At 50.0% G+C, this 15,455-nt stretch overlaps 1 protein-coding gene across 5 annotated transcripts in view; it reads right to left on the reverse strand.

Annotated features, from left to right (window-relative positions):
• The window catches only part of NAV1 (neuron navigator 1), a 253,836-nt gene that overhangs the window by 74,371 nt on the left and 164,010 nt on the right, over nucleotides 1-15,455 (reverse strand). Inside the window, exon 1 of one of the 5 annotated variants that reach the window (XM_081299368.1) lies at nucleotides 2,568-3,027. The exons of 3 other annotated variants lie outside the window; for them this stretch is intronic. In XM_081299368.1, the coding sequence (XP_081155494.1) occupies nucleotides 2,568-2,620 (53 nt within the window). In that variant the 5' untranslated portion in view covers nucleotides 2,621-3,027. Of the gene's footprint in view, nucleotides 1-2,567; nucleotides 3,028-15,455 lie in introns of those variants that run through there. One more of the 5 variants, XM_081299367.1, reaches the window with a different exon arrangement.

Here is a 15,455-nt window from a genome sequence, read left to right on the forward strand (position 1 = left end):
GCAGTAAGCAGGTCTTGTTCTCATGGATCCCCAGGCTTTACCTGATGGTCCTTTCCCGGTGGTGTGTAGGAGAGAGGGCAGAGTGGTCGGGATGCCTGGACTCCACACTTACTGGGGCAGAAGGAGAGAGAAAGAGGTCTCCAGGTGAGACCATAATGCTTGAAGTATGCAAGAATGGTGTTTACAGATAGAGCCTTCCATGGCAGAGACAATAAGCCCAGGCATCTGAGATGATGGGCATCTTCTCTAGGGCAAATAGATGGAGGCACTGGGAACAGATCTCAGCTCACTCATCAAAAGCTGCTTATGGAGACACTTGAGGGCCAATTAAGTGATTCACCCTATACCCCCACATCTTCCCAGTGCTGCCTCCTTTGGAGATTAAGGGGAACCTGAGCCTGTAGAGAAATCGTTTCTTTGATCCCCCTGATCCCCGGCTGGCCCCAACCAAACATCATTTACAGGGAAGGTTTCAAGCTGTCCCCAGAGCAAAGGGTTGAGTTAGGCTCCCCCTCTGTAGACTAGAGCCAGGCTTGTTAAATTTTATAATTGAAGTGTGGCAATTCCAGGACTGACCTGCACTTTACAACATCCCTTCTCTCTTTGCCTGCAACTCTTGGGCTAGGATGGAAAAGAAACCACAGGCCCAACCCCGCCCCACCCCAGCAGGCAGCAGGCTGGGTAGGTGTAATGTGACCTGCTTCTCTCCCAGGGCTATGGCAGACAGGTCCCCACCCTGGCACACCTGCCCAGAAAATGTTTCTGGTAAAAATCTAGACAGGTTCTCAACAGCTGTGCCCCCAGGATAGGACACTAAGATCATTACAAAGGCCAGGTTTCCCCGGGAAGGGTGGGGCTGAGGAAGAGTGCAGGGAGAACACCAATTCAAAAAAAAAAAAACCCGAAAACCAAAAAACCACAACAAACATATTCTCCCTGGAGCAGCCTAGAAAAGGCTGTTGAAGGAAGAAGTAATAATGGGCTCAAGGAAAGGGCTCAGGAGTCACACAGAGGATTTTTGTGCCTTCTAGCCGCAGAGTAGAGCAGTACAAATCTTGGTTGGGTGACAATTTTCCTTGCACAGCATGAGTGAATTCTAAGTAGGTTCTAACTGGATTGGCAGTGATGGAAGGGGGGCTGGTGGTTTGAACAACCCCTTTTCTCTACTTCTTCAGGCTTTGAGACTCAGCCCAAGATCTCACCTGAAGAAAGAGTCCCTAAGGGTCCCTAAATGGATCTATTCTCTATGCACGAACTGCTTCATTTTATGACAGCCTCACCAGTCATCTTAGCAATCTTACCAGTCATCACATTCCAGATGGGCTGCAAGGCTGCAGTCTGTGTATTGTGGTAGGGGACAAAAAGTTCCGGCCCAGCAGGACTCTGGCTTCCAAGGGGCCTGGTGTCTCCATCCTGTAGTAGGAAGGCACTGAGGCAGATGCCTCTCCCTTCCCTAGCTTTGCCCAATTCTTTGCTCTTAACCAGGCCTTTGTGTAGTGAGTTGCTACTGAGTCCCAGGAGAGTACTTGGGGTTCCCTCCAAGGAAACAGGAGGCAACAGGAGCGTGTTACAGGGTGCAAGTCTGGGCTGTTGGGGCTCAGAGGGCTCAGCGGTTTGGGGTGGGCGTGGCCTCCCATGCCTCTCCCTGACCTCCAACTTCCCAGAGGCTGCAAGGTTTGAACGAGGCAGAGAGGATGGAGTGTGGCACAGGGGTTCCAGCCATGAGGTGGGAAGTTCCCCAAAAACCCAGAAAGCCCCAGCCCTCTTTCTCAGGCGGCTGGAATTTCCTAATCCTCCCCTGGAAGCCAGTTTCCAAGTCAGCTCAGAGGGTCCTGGGGCTGGCTGAGGTCATATTTACTTCCCTTTTATGAAGGAGCCTGTGTGCCCGTCCTCACCTTACAGGACTGCTCTGCTGTCCCTCATAGTGGGACTCCCCAAATCATCCAAGCTCTCAGATTTTTACCCCTTCCCAGGCTAAAGTCCCAAGCTTCAGTCCTGGAGGGATCCAACCAGCGGTGGGGTCACAAATACTACGCCCTTTCCCTTACTCACCCCCCCATTCTTCGGCCTCCCACCACCTCCTTTCACCCCAAAACGACTCCTACTCCCGAGCTTCGGGGATCAGTGGGAACCTTGGCTGAGTCGGCTTGCGCTGCAGGTCCCTCGCCATATGCCCGCCTGGTCCCCGAGGACCCCGACCCTCACACGCTGCAGCGGCGATCATCGAAGTTCCATCAAGTTGTGCTATTGTTTCAGTCCCTCCAGATCTCCCGAGAGTCTCGGCGCCTCTCTAGACCCCTCTATAGCCCACCCCCGGCCCCAATACCAACAAGCCAAATGGTGGGCAGCCAGAAGGTTCCAGCATGTTGAGGAGCCAGAAGGCTCGGGCGGCGCTGGCACTCCTCCTTCTGGCAGAAGGAGCCCGGCCAAGACCCTCCTTCTTGCGGACCCCACACCCATCGCCCCCGAAGCTGCAGCTGCGATGGGGCCGGGGTGCTGGGGCAGCACGCGGTGCCGCAAACCCCACCCCGGCTCGGCCGGCTGCGGGCGGGCCGGGGGGCGCTTACCTGCGGGGGAAATTGACTGTCCTTCCCGACCTGGGCAAGGGCAGATGAAGCATCTTTCCCCGACTCAGGCGGCCGTTCACCGGGAGGGCACCTAGCGACCCTCGGGACTGCCCTCGCTCGACACGCGGTGGACACCCGACAAGATGTGAGCCTCCAACCACGAGGAGGGTCAGAAACCGAACCCTCGCCGGCCCTCCGCTCCCTTTTCTCCCCGCAGCCGGGCTCGTACTTACGGCTCCAGCTGTACTTAAAGCGACAGAGCCCTATTTCCCCGTCGCTGACTTCTGTCCCGAGCCCCAGCGATGCAGGCTGCGAGCGGGCTCTTTAATGCCCAGAGCAGGTAGACAAAGAGCCACCGCAGCCTCCACCGTTCCGGTGGCCTCGGAAGCCTGAAGGTTTAGAAAAGGGCTGGGGGCCTCGACCTCCACCTGGGCTGCTCTGGAGTTAACCCCTGGGATGCCAGCTGCGGTCCGGTCCCTTGGGCGCTCTCAGTGCAGGCAGAAGGGGGCGTGAGCAGTGGGGCACTTGCAGGTTTCTCCAGCCAAGGTGCACCGGTGGGTACAAGGCTGGGGAGGCCTGGGCAGAACCCTCTCCGCAGAGGGCTTCTGCAGAGCCTCTTCCTGGCCCCTTTCTATGTTTTTAGAAATTAGTTAAAATTGGAACATAGTATCACTGCATCCATCGCCTAAAACAAGGCTTAGGGAGCCTGTGGTGGGGGTGAAGATCAGAGGGGACCTACATATTGCCAGAGGTTGACTCAGGATCCTTCTGGTTGGGAGGGGGGCGGTATGGCAGGCTAGTGTAACCTCTGCCGGAAGTATTGATACCCTCAGGGGGCGGGACCTAACATCCCTCCAACATTCAGCAGACCGCAGCTAAGGTGATAAGTGTGCTTGTCCCTGGCGAAAGAGCATTTCACATCACTCAAGGGTCTGTCCCAGAGGCATTTGCAGCTAAATAGTTAGGAAGAAAAGGATCCCAAGACATAAAGGTTTTAGTGTAGGGTTAAAAAGAAAAAGTGGGATCAGTAGCAGGTCCCTTCAATTAGGACCCTCTCCCTCTCCCCTTAGGGCCCACATAGCCCTGTAAAAGAGAAAAGAGAGTTGCAGAGGGCAGAATTGCTGCCTCCCTCCAGATTCCTGTAGTCCTCACTCTGCTCCTGGAAGGGTCCCCATTCCCAATGTGAACTAGGCAAGCTGAGAAGACTGTTTTAGAAATGGATAGATTGCATCTGCAGTTCTTTTAAGCAAGGAAAGCAACTATGGTAATTACTTCATTTAAAGCAGCCACGCCCCCCAGCAGCCCACCCCCCCAGCAGCCCCCCAATACTAAACTAAGATGACTACTAATCCCAAAGTGTTGTCTCTGGTGTTTGGGCAGCTTGGATAGATTAGGCCACATGTGTTCTCTTATTCCTGGCACCCCCTTTTGCTTTCTGGACCTCAGTTTTCACAAATGTCAAGGGAGCAAAGATTTTCACTCCTGGATTCCTTCCTATGCTCCAGCCTTTAAGGTGTGGATGGTGCTCTGTATCCTAGGGCTGACCCTTTCCCCTTCACATCACCCAGTCCTCTGATTCCAGCAGCACTGGCCAAGGCTGCAGCTCTACAGGGATGAACCCCATTTTTCTGGTATGTTTGGAAACTGGGGATTGAACCCATGAGCACCACTCTACCACTGAACCACATCCCCAGCTTTTTTTTTTTTTTTAAGACAGTTCTCATTAAATTTTCAAGGCTGGCCTCAAAATTCCCCTTCCTTAGCCTCCTGAGTAGGTTTTTTAGGTATGTGCCACTGCATCTGGCAAATCTCAGTTAAAGGGTGGAAACCTCAGCAGAGGGACTGGTCTCTGATTTCCTGTACAGTCTGACTGGGGAAGGTTGGTTTTTGTATCAGAGGGTACACACCAGGACCAAGTTTTCCAAATATGCTTTGAGATCAAAGATGTATCAAAAGCTACAGTGATCCTAGCACAGACCCCTCAGACTACACCTTGACACGGGGCAGAGGTGGGAATAGCATGGGGGAAATAGACTTTTATGCCCCTTTCTCCATCCTGAGTGGTAAGAAGAACTACCAGCTGCCAAGCAGATTGATTTTGAGGGGCATCAGAGCAAGGTGGGTAGTTCTCCTAGTATATTTATTCTTCTCAGTCCAGGATGCTATCCCTGGACCAAGCCCCTATCCTGTCTCTCCATTCCCATGCTGTCCTGGGCCTTCCATCCTCATCATCACCCTAAATAGAGGGAGAGTGCAATTCCTCCCCTAGGGAGCTCTGTCCCAGCAGCTGTGTTGGAGCGAGCTTGGGTCATCTGGGGAACAGCTTACAGCAACAGCCATAAGGGATTCTCTTTAGTCTCAGTCTAAGTAAAATGACTGTCTCAGCCAGAGGAATGTCCTCAGCAGGGGATGTTGTTCTCCAGATCTGGCTGTAGGTTTTCCATAAGCTTTCCTCCTTTGTGGCTTTCTGGGCAGAGGTGGGGGAAAGAGATTTGAGGCCTGGAAGGGGTAAGGCACCAAGAGTTTACTTGAAGGGAGGGGGTGTCCTGCAGGGAACTGAGCAATTGCTCAACACTCCCTCACATCCCCCAGAGCCTTGTCCCTCTTCCAGTACCTGGCCACCTGTCTACCTTTCCATCCACCCTCCCCTCCCCACTTTCTCCCCGCCCCCTGCGCCTCCCCAGTGGTTGGGGGACCTCTCCACTGTGAAGCAAAGTCTCAGCCAGTTCTAAGCCCAGGGGAGGGGCTCTCTGAGGAGTCTGGACTGAGGATCTCTAATCTTCAATTTTGGGATTGGTTCCTGAGCTGCCAGAACCCAACAGAAACTGAGGTTCTTCCATTTGCCACTCTTTCCATCCTCATGAGATGAGTCTCCGGGTAGTGTCCACCTTCCTGCTTGGCAGAAGCTAGTGGGGGCTTTTACAGGGAAGGGGCAGGGACCCAAAGGCTTTGCTACTTAAACAAATAGCATGCAAATTAGCACCTGCTATTTTCAGCCCACAGGTCGAGGCATTTTGGGAAATTGGGCAGCAGCACTGAAGAGAAAGGCTGTCTGGGGGCTTTTGTGAAGACTGGAAAACAGACTTCCTGTCAACAGCCCTGCTCTTGTGCTTGAGGAGGCCCTGACCTTGCCCATCACGGGGGTGCGGCAGACAGGGGGTGATATGGTGGCCTTGACTACAGTGATGGGGAGCATGCAGAGTGACTTTGAGCTCTTCTGAGTCCCATGATTGAAGCCTGCAGCAGAGGGAGTGGGGGACAGCTGAGGCACACATGGTAGAGGGGGAAGACACCTGCTGAAAGGGAGCTGGGAGTCAGGCACTTTTCCAGATAGAAAACCCAGCCAAGAGGGCAAGAAGAAAAAGGCCCATCTATCTCAGATAGGGCTCCTCTGTGCTACTCTGGTGCTTCTCTTCAAAGAGCCTTTGGGAGCCATGATCTCATTTTTCTCCCCTGCCAGCACCATCAGAACAACTCTTTACTAGGGAGAAACTGAGGCACAGAAAAGCCACGAAATGTCCAAAGCAAGGGCAGGACTTAGTGCCTGAGGTCCCTCAGCAAGTTCCTGTGCAGGGGGTGATTCCTTCTCCCTGCCCCCTACTACCCTACCTCAGAAGATCTCTGGAGTCACCTAAATCCAATCCCAAATTCCTCTCAGTCAAGATTCCATTTCCATTTTTGGTACTGGGGTACTGAAGACTGAACCCAGGGGCACTTTACCACTGAGCTATATCCCCAGCTCTTTTTATTTTTATTTTGAGAGAGGTCTCACTGAGTTGCTAAGGCTGTCCTTGAACATGCCATCTTTCCGCCTCAGTCACCCCACCCTCCCTCTCAACTCAGTTGCTGGAATTACAGGTATATACCACTATGCCTGGCAAAGGTTTGTGTTCAACAAACAAAACATCCAAAGATAATTTCTGGGGGGCTCTGGTTGTCTCCCTAACAATAACCTCAAAAGATTAATGTGGTTGGTTAGAGGTGGGCAAAAAAAAAAAAAAAAGAGAGAGAGAGAGAGAGAGAAAGAGAAAAAAAAAAACTTGCCAGGTACTTTGCTATGCTCTTAATCCCAGTGTCATTTGCTTGGGCATGTCTGGGGCCTGGCTACACACTTGATTTCTTGGTGAGCCTCTGAAATGAGACCCTTGAAAAGATGAGGGTCTCAGGATGGGCATCCACCACTCTGTCCCTTGAACTGCCCTCATTCTTCTCTCCTATCAACTATGAAGCAATTTAACAACTATGAAGCAATTTAACTCCTCAAATGAAAAGCTCCTGCCCCTCCACAAGTCCCAGCCAGTCAGAGAACATTCCTCTGGACCCGTGGGTGGAAGCTTGACTCAGGGACCCTTGTGCACCCTGGACAGGCTAAGCTGGTAGCATCTGAGCAGAGGCAGGCATGACGTGAAAAGAAAGAGAAAGAATTAAACCAGAATGGAAGGGCAAGGAAGGAGGAGACAGGATTTGGGAGAGGGACTGTGGTGAATTAACCCTTACCATGGTGGGATGGATGGGGAATTACCTGGCCACATCCTCTGACCCCAGCTTTCTAAAACCTACCCCACATCCCCAATGATCCCACTGAGTTCTTAGGGAATCATTTTTTGCGAACTTAATAGAAATGTCTAAAACAATGATTCCCTACCCTCTAGGTAGCATTAGTTTTTAAAGCATGTGGATAAATTTATTCTATTCAACCCAGGGATCTAAAGTGAGGCAGGTATTATTATATTTGCTTCAGCACAGTAAAAGCTAGAAAAGTTCAAAGAGTAGCTTAAGGTAGCCAGTCAGTCTGGAAGCCATGATGGTGACTCCCAAGTCAGGAGTCACCATCCTAGTTTCACTATATTGCCCAGTCTGGGCCCAAATGATCCTCCTGCCTTAGCCTCCTGAGCATATGGGACTACATGTGTGCTACCACGCCCAGCTCCCAGTGGATTTCTTGACCTGATAGCATTTCTGGGTCTTCCAGAGCTTCTTGCTTGTGAGCGTGGTGAGCTTCCCTCCTTTCCTCTCCTGACCCAGCAAGGCTCTACCTCTCCTCACCAACCTCCAGGCCCTTTGAGGAGGGATATCAGGTAGCCTGGACCAGACCCAGTTCATTCAGTCGGAGAGTCTCACACATCAGAATTGAAAAGGACTTTAGGGATCTTCTGGTTCAACTCCCTCTTTTCCACAGAGGACGAAACACGCAAGTGATGTGCTTAAGATCCCTCTCCGCGCTACTCAGGCCTCCTGATTCCTGAGCCAGGAATCTCTCTAACAGACAGCAGTACCACTTCTTGTGAACCCCCTCCCTGGAGCCAGCGGGAGGCTCAGACTGGAAGGTTTTGAAGGTTGGTCGATGGGACAGTCTGAATCGGGGGCACTGAGCGTCAGCAGATGCACCGTGGAGTGTTCCAAAGCCCAGCCCTCATCCCAGCTGAGATTTCTCTGGGGTGGCAAATGAACCAGCTGGAGGAAGGGGCCCTGCTCCCAGCTGTGTTACTGCTCAGCAAATATTTATATAACCTTTGAGGAGACCTGCCTTTCCCACCACCCCTGCAGCTAGGAGCGGCAGCAGAGAGGGGAGCCCCTACCAGATCTTATATAGTGAGCTACCGTCTTAGGCTAGCTTACCATCCTGCCTCAGCCACGCCAACGCCATCAGTGTGCCTTTGAGAGCAGGGGACAGGACAATGGGATGGGAAGGGAAGTGAGAGAGGCTGCCATGCCAACAAGAGGGAGAGTCACTGAGCAGATACCAGCCTGTGTGCGCGCGTGCGCGCATGTGCGTATGCTCGCACATTTGCACAAGCACACCTACTGTTTCTCCCTGTTGCCCTGTGATCTCTTCTCATAGCAGCCAGATTGACCCTCTGAATACATGGTGGATTGCATCACCCTCTTCCTTGAAGTCCTTAATGGCTTCTCCTCTCACTGAGAAGCAAAGCCACTGTCTTCAGCCCTGTGTGTCCTCCTGACCTCATTTTTGACCACTCTTCCCTTTGTTTACTCTGTGTCTGACACACTGACCTCCTAGTGGTTCCTTGAACATATGCCCATTCTTGCCTCAGGCTCTTTGCACAGACTCTGCCATTTGCTGGATGGCTGTAACCCCAGTTATCTGCATCACTGACCAAACAAGCCTTCTCTGATCACCCTATCACGTCGTCCCCTCCCCCATCACTCTCTGCCTTTTATTGAGCTTTACTTTAGATACACAGCACCACTTAAACTATGATATACTTTTATATATCCATTTGCTTGCTTAGTGCCATTTCTTATTTCACATATGAGTTTAATAAAAAAATACTCATTTTTTCCCTTGGTATATCCACAGCATCTGGTATACAGATGGTACTCTATAACTACTTACTGAATGTATGAACGAATATCATGAGGGGGCATTAGCATCATCTTTCCTTTTGAACCATAAGATGAAGTACAACGATGCTATGTAATACCCAGGTCACTTAGGTGGTGAGAGGCGAACTGGAAATGCAGAAAGTTCCATATACTTTGCCTTCAAGAAGAGGAAACTACCACAGGGACAGATAGGGACATAGACATGGTATAGCTATTGCCTCCCAGACTTCAATGAGATCACTCAGCTGGATACTCACACAGGGAGATCCTTGCCCTTTTCTGAATTTCTGGCTCAATTCAGAAAACAGGGAACATCTGGGGCAAGTTCACCCCTGCATGTGCCTGGAACGAATGGCTATCCCCCAGAGCCCCGCTTTAGAAACTCGTGGCTTGGAAAGGGGCAGTGACAACCAGATAAACTCTGTCCCTCATCTTATAATTATGCTCAGCAGAATGTCAGCAGTCCTGGGAACCCCTGCTGCGAGAAGTCCCACCACCAGAGCCTGTCCACATGGCCATGCATGCATACATAGATAGTGTCATTCCTGAACCGCCCCTTGTCATCAAAACCACGGGGCCCGGGACAGAAACCAGACATGGAAGTAGAGGAAGACTGAGAGATTGAGGAAGGTGACCAGGGAGAGGAGGAGCCGAGGAAAGGGGCCAGAGGAGGGAGCAGTCAAGGGAAGAGGACAGGAACCAGATCAAAGATTTGTCCTTATCTCCCAGGCTGGAGATGCCCCACAAGAAAGAACACAAGCCAGGCCACTTCAAGTATCAATTGGCTAAGGGAGAAGAGGAGGTAGGCTGGTGAGAATCCATTTGTCCTGCTCTGAGTCAGGCCCCCAGGCTGGGTTCAGGGTCACTCACCCCTCTCTGGAAGTCCCTCCACCTTTCAGACACCCTCTGCGTCTCTCTGGCAGCATAACAGCAGGCATATCCTCAACTGATCTTGTGCACACACAGCCTCTTTGTATCCAGCCACCTCTCACACATGTGTTCAGATGGATTTTACAATGTCTGTCTCTCATTCCCACTCCTTGGCCCATATCACGAACGTGCTGGCTCTGTTTACCTATGGCACATGCCCCCCATCTTCCTATCTTCCATGACCCTCTTCCCTATCCTCCCTATCCTCTCTCTCCATGACCAGCATATTCAGTGAATGTTGACCTGTTTCAGGTAGCTACATGCTTTAGGTCTTTGGGGGCTGGACTCCTTTCTATTTACTTCTCAAATCCATATTTTGATGCATCTGCCTGTATCATTCCTTTGTTGCCCCAATATACGGGAAGGACAATTCAGTGTGCATTTCTTTGGGTACCCCGGTAAGTCCCCTGCCTGGAATGCTGGCTTTTCTTTGACTGTAGTGAATGGTCTTTTGCTGCCTGGCCAGGGACTTCTGATAGCCCAGAGGCCAGAGCTGGCCCCTCATGAACATCCCGGGACAGCTCAGCCTTTGAGCTGAAGTCAAACAAGGAGTAGTATTCACAGAGGTTTGGGTTCCTCTTTCTGCTATTGGCCCAGAGCTCCTGGCTGTGGCCACATTTGTGGCTTTCCAAAGCAAGGAAGATGGGAAGGTCAATTAGGGGCATTCCAGAAAGGGGTCTCTAACAATGATTCATTGGTCAGTCAACAGCATGGCCTAAGAACCCAAGCTGCTAGATTGAGTGAAAAGAGTAGATAAGATATTTGTCCTTGGGAAGCCTCTACTCAGTGGAAAGCATATAATCCCCGCCCCTGACATGCTCCCAGGCTTCAGGGACACAGGGGGTACACACAGCAAGGAGTGCATCTACTGGAAGGAGCACAGGACATGAGAGTCGGGTTCCAGGCCTGGGTTCTGCTCTGATGCTGCCACTTTCAAGTTATGCAATTCTGCCACATCAGTTAAGCCGAATTCCAATTCCTTCACTTATAATTAGGGAAAAGAAGATCTAATTCATACTGTTAAGATTAAATAAGATAATGCCACATTAGTATTTTGTAAAACTTATGTGCTATACAATTGTTAGGAAAATCATAAAAGCACAAGTTATTGTACTTTTATTGTACTAATGATGCACCCAAGTTCCAGGACAACCCTGAGTTAGATAGCAACCATACTGCAGTGGATGAACTGGGAAAGCCTCTCTGAAGGGAGAGGACAAAGATGAGTGGGCAACTGGGCTTCACCACCCAGGCAGAAAAACTCCATTGCACAGATGGCCTTCATAGCTTCAATGTTCTACAAACCAACCAAAAGGCAGGGATTTAACATCGACTGAGCACCTACTGTATGCCAAGTATACCATAGACATTATATACCATTACATCCTAAGAGCAAACCTACTCCCATATTACTAGTCTTCCTTTGAATAAACAGCTTTCCTGAAGCCACAGAGATGGGATCTGAATAGTCTGTGATAGTTCTAAACTTGTGCCTTTTTGATGACATCAAATAGCATGGGATTTCCAGGCATCGCATGAGCCCAGATGGCTTATCACAGAACACAAGGGCATGGAGCAAAGGAGGAGGCTGACAGTCAGAAAGGAAAGACAAAAGGACAGGTAGACAGGCGAACAGGGCTAGTAGGGAAAAGTCAATCCCATTTCAACAGCTTCCTCAGCCCCAATCCATTCCGGTTGTCAACCAAATTGTATGTCATCATGCTCAGTGAAAATTTCAGCAGCTCAGTTGTAGGTTAGTAGGACACTCAGAGGAGGGGGCCCCTGCTCTTCCACTGGCATCAGTTGCTATGGCAACTAGCATACATCCAGCAGTCCCTTTGGAACACCTGGCTTACTCTATCCTTCCCCCAACCTTGTTGGGTGTGAACAGACACTGGGACATGTATTAACTCTGCGCAAACTCAGAAGTACTGTCTGATACTTTGTTAAGAATTAAGGGGAGGGGCTGGGGATGTGGCTCAAGCGGTAGCGCGCTCACCTGGCATGCGTGCGGCCCGGGTTCGATCCTCAGCACCACATACAAACAAAGATGTTGTGTCCGCCAAGAACTAAAAAATAAATATTAAAAATTCTCTCTCTCTCTCTCTCTCTCTCTCTCTCTCTCTCTCTCTCTCTCTCTCTCCTCTCTCACTCTCTCAAAAAAATTAAAAAAAAAAGAATTAAGGGGAGGAGCTAAGGATGTAGCTCAGTAGTAGAGCACCTGCCTAGCATGTGAAAGACCCTGGGTTCAATCCCTAGGACCACCCGAATCCCTAAGCTCCGGGTGCCTGCAGCAGTAACCCTCAGATTCATGCTTCCCTCTCCTCCCTGTCCTATTCCCCACCCCTCTTCAGTGCTTTCTGAGATCACCTCCCAAATAAGCCACTTGCACTCAAATCCTTGCCTCATATTCCTCTAAAGGGAGGACAGCAGGGCACAGTGGCACATGTGTATGATCCCATCCTCTCAGGAGGCTGAAGCAGGAGAATCACAGTTTAAAGCCAGCCTCAGCAACTTAGTGAGGCCCTAAGCAACTCTGCGAGACCCTGTCTCTAAATAAAATACAAAAAAGATCCAGGGTTTTAGCTCAGTGGTTAAGCATCCCTGGGTTCAATACCCAATACCACCACCACCACCAACAACAACAACAACAAAACAGGGGGTGGAGAGACATGTATTGTTGAGGACTCCAGTGCCACAGGGCTGAGAAATAGGACTTTTTTTTTTTCTTTTGTAGTGCTGGGGATTGAACCCAAGGCCTTATGCATGTGAGGCAAGCACTCTACCAACTGAGCTATATCCCCAACCCTCAGATATAGGATGTTTAAGGGGTGATTAGGGGGGCTGGGTTGTGGCTCAGGGGTAGAGCCCCTGCCTGGCATGTGCAAGACCCTGGGTTTAACCCTTAGCACTGCCAAGAAACAAAGGGTGATGATGAGGTCATGTGGGCTCTGCCCTTATGAATGGATTAATGCGGTTACCGTGGGAGTGGGTAAGTTACTGTGGGAGTGGTTCCTGAGAAAAGGATGAATTAGGCCTCCTTTGCCCTCCTGTGCATACTCTCTTGTCTTTCCACTTTCCACCATGAGATGATGCAACAAGAAGACCCTTATCAGATGTGGCCCTGCAATCTTGGACTTCCCAGCTGACAGAACCATAAGAAATAAATCTCCATTCTTCATAAATTATCTAGTCTGTGTACTGTGTTTCAGCAGGGAAAAAATGGATTAAGTCACCAGCCCGAGACACTTTTCACATAAGAAACATGTCAGAGTAAGGCACACACAGCCCAACTAGCTAGGTCATGATGGGAAAGAGGTCATGGCCACTTGTGTGATCCTGTGCACAATTAACTAAGCTGACTGCACAACCTCATGCTATACTCACAGCCCAGATCCCAAGCCACAAATGGGCACACATAAAAACACTGCATGAGCCGGACTCGGTGATGCACTCCTGAAATCCCAGTAGCCTGGGACGCTGAAGCAGGAGGATCATGAGTTCAAAGCCATGAGTTCAGCAATTTAGTGAGGCCCTAAGCAACTCAGTGAGACCCGTCTCTAAATAAAATAGAAAAAAGGGCTGAGGATGTAGCTCAGTGGTTGAGTGCCCCTGAGTTCAATCCCTAGTACAAAATAAAACAAAACAACAACAACAAAAAAAAAAAAACCCCACTGCACAAACAGGTAAAAACAGGTCAGAATATCCACTTTGCTCGGCAAATGTGTAAGTTTGTCATCCTTCGAATGAAGAGCAGAAATACTATTTTCAAGCATGAACATGAACACACACTTTTTCAAATACTGTATTATCATTTAAAATGTGCATTTAGAATGTGTCACCTTGCTAATGTCTGTCATCCAATGGCTAACAACAGCTAACATTTATTGAGCACCCGTGACATCTAAAGTAGATTTAGTAACTGCTGTAACCCTCACATGGATCTTAACAGAGTATGTGCCATTACTCTGCACGTTTTCCAGCTGAGGACACTGAAACAGAGAGAAAAAGAACTCGGGAGAGGAAGAGCCAGGATTGAAACCCAGGCAGTCTAGCTCTGAGCCTCTACTGTAACCACACTACTGTTCTGCCAATCTGTGGTACGCCTGTGCGAATAAGCCTGCTCTCAAAAGTTGACTGAAGTAACTGCACACTTGCAGGATTAAATATCAAGACAGTGTGACAAAACAAAACAAGATTATTCTTTGGGACAGAAGTCAAGGCCCAAATTCAGTATAGTCATCTGCCAAGTTTAAGAAACCTTATTTTGACACTTTAACAATTCCCTAAGACAGAGGCCACCAGGTAAATGAACAAAACATCAGGTTGAAATTGGAATAATAGTTTTCAAACCAACAGCCTTATATACTTTTCAGGGCACTCTTCCCTATTCTCTTCCGCTTGATCCTCACAAGGCAAAAATAATCACTTTTTTATAAAGACCCAAAGTGATTAGATAACTTGCTAGTGCCACACAGCAAGCAAGAGGTATGCTTAGGACTGAACTCCAGATCCTGATATTAGACCCATGCTCCTTTCACTGCACCACAAAGACGTATCAATCAGAGCTTTTGGGTATGAATCTGTGAATCAGCTCTGTAATTTTAAACATTATCCTCAAACAAGGCAACAATCGTGTGTCCCTTCCTTTACTGTGGATCCATTAAGCATCTTTCCTTCCTTTTCGATCTGAAGTTCTTTAAGGGCAGAATCCAAATTTCTTTTCTGGACTTGAGCCTTGGGTCCTCGCCAGGACATCCCCCTATCACTCCCTGCCCCTGTCCTTGTGTTTCAGGGGCAAAAAAAACAGACCTGGTCCATCTGCCTACCAGGCGGGATGCTGAAGAACTGGCAGGAAAGAGAGAAGTCAAAGGCAGAAGAAGAAACAACTCTTTCCTGTCCATTCACACGCAGAAGGGTTCTCTTCATACAAACTGTGCAAACCCAGTGTTCATGCAAGACAATTCTCATCCCTGAAAGTGGCTGGTCAGGGCATCCTGGGGTCTGGGAGTCAGATATGGCCAAGCGGAAGAGCAGTGAGTGGGCTCTTTTTCCCAAGAGGAGCTGCAGAGGCAGAGGCTTCACTACCAGGCTGAAGTGTCTCTTTAAGGCTTGAGCTTACTGCCTCTGGGAGTCCAAGAGCCAGCCTGGGAGAAGGCAGAGTCCTACAGTTTATTTTATTTGACATTTTCCAACGTCAAGACACTTGAGAGCCAAGGAGGAAACGAATCCCATCTGTCCCTGAGCCCCCAAGCACAGTTCAAGAGGACAGGCTGGAGGAGCAGAGGGGAGGCAAGGAGGAGACAGAAGCCTGGAACGCCCAGCCACACACAGAGGGCAGGGAACCACCTGAGAGCCACAGGCCTGGCAGACAGTCTCCAAGCAAGCCCGCTGTGCCCGGGACACACACACAGAGCCCCCCCAAGATGGGGCCTGCTGACATTGGCTGAGGTTCCGTGGTCCTTGGCATGGGTCACTGGACAGCCATCCTGCGGGGGCTGCAGGGAGCACGCCTCTGTCCAGTGTGAACAGCACTCTCTGGAGTCGTGGGACTTGGCGGGATGGCTGCTCACTTGGCCTGCAAGCTCCCACCCGTCACTGCCTCAGAGC

The sequence above is a fragment of the Spermophilus citellus genome (assembly GCF_964194105.1).
Source record: "Spermophilus citellus genome assembly, chromosome: 6".
NCBI lineage: Eukaryota > Metazoa > Chordata > Mammalia > Rodentia > Sciuridae > Spermophilus > Spermophilus citellus.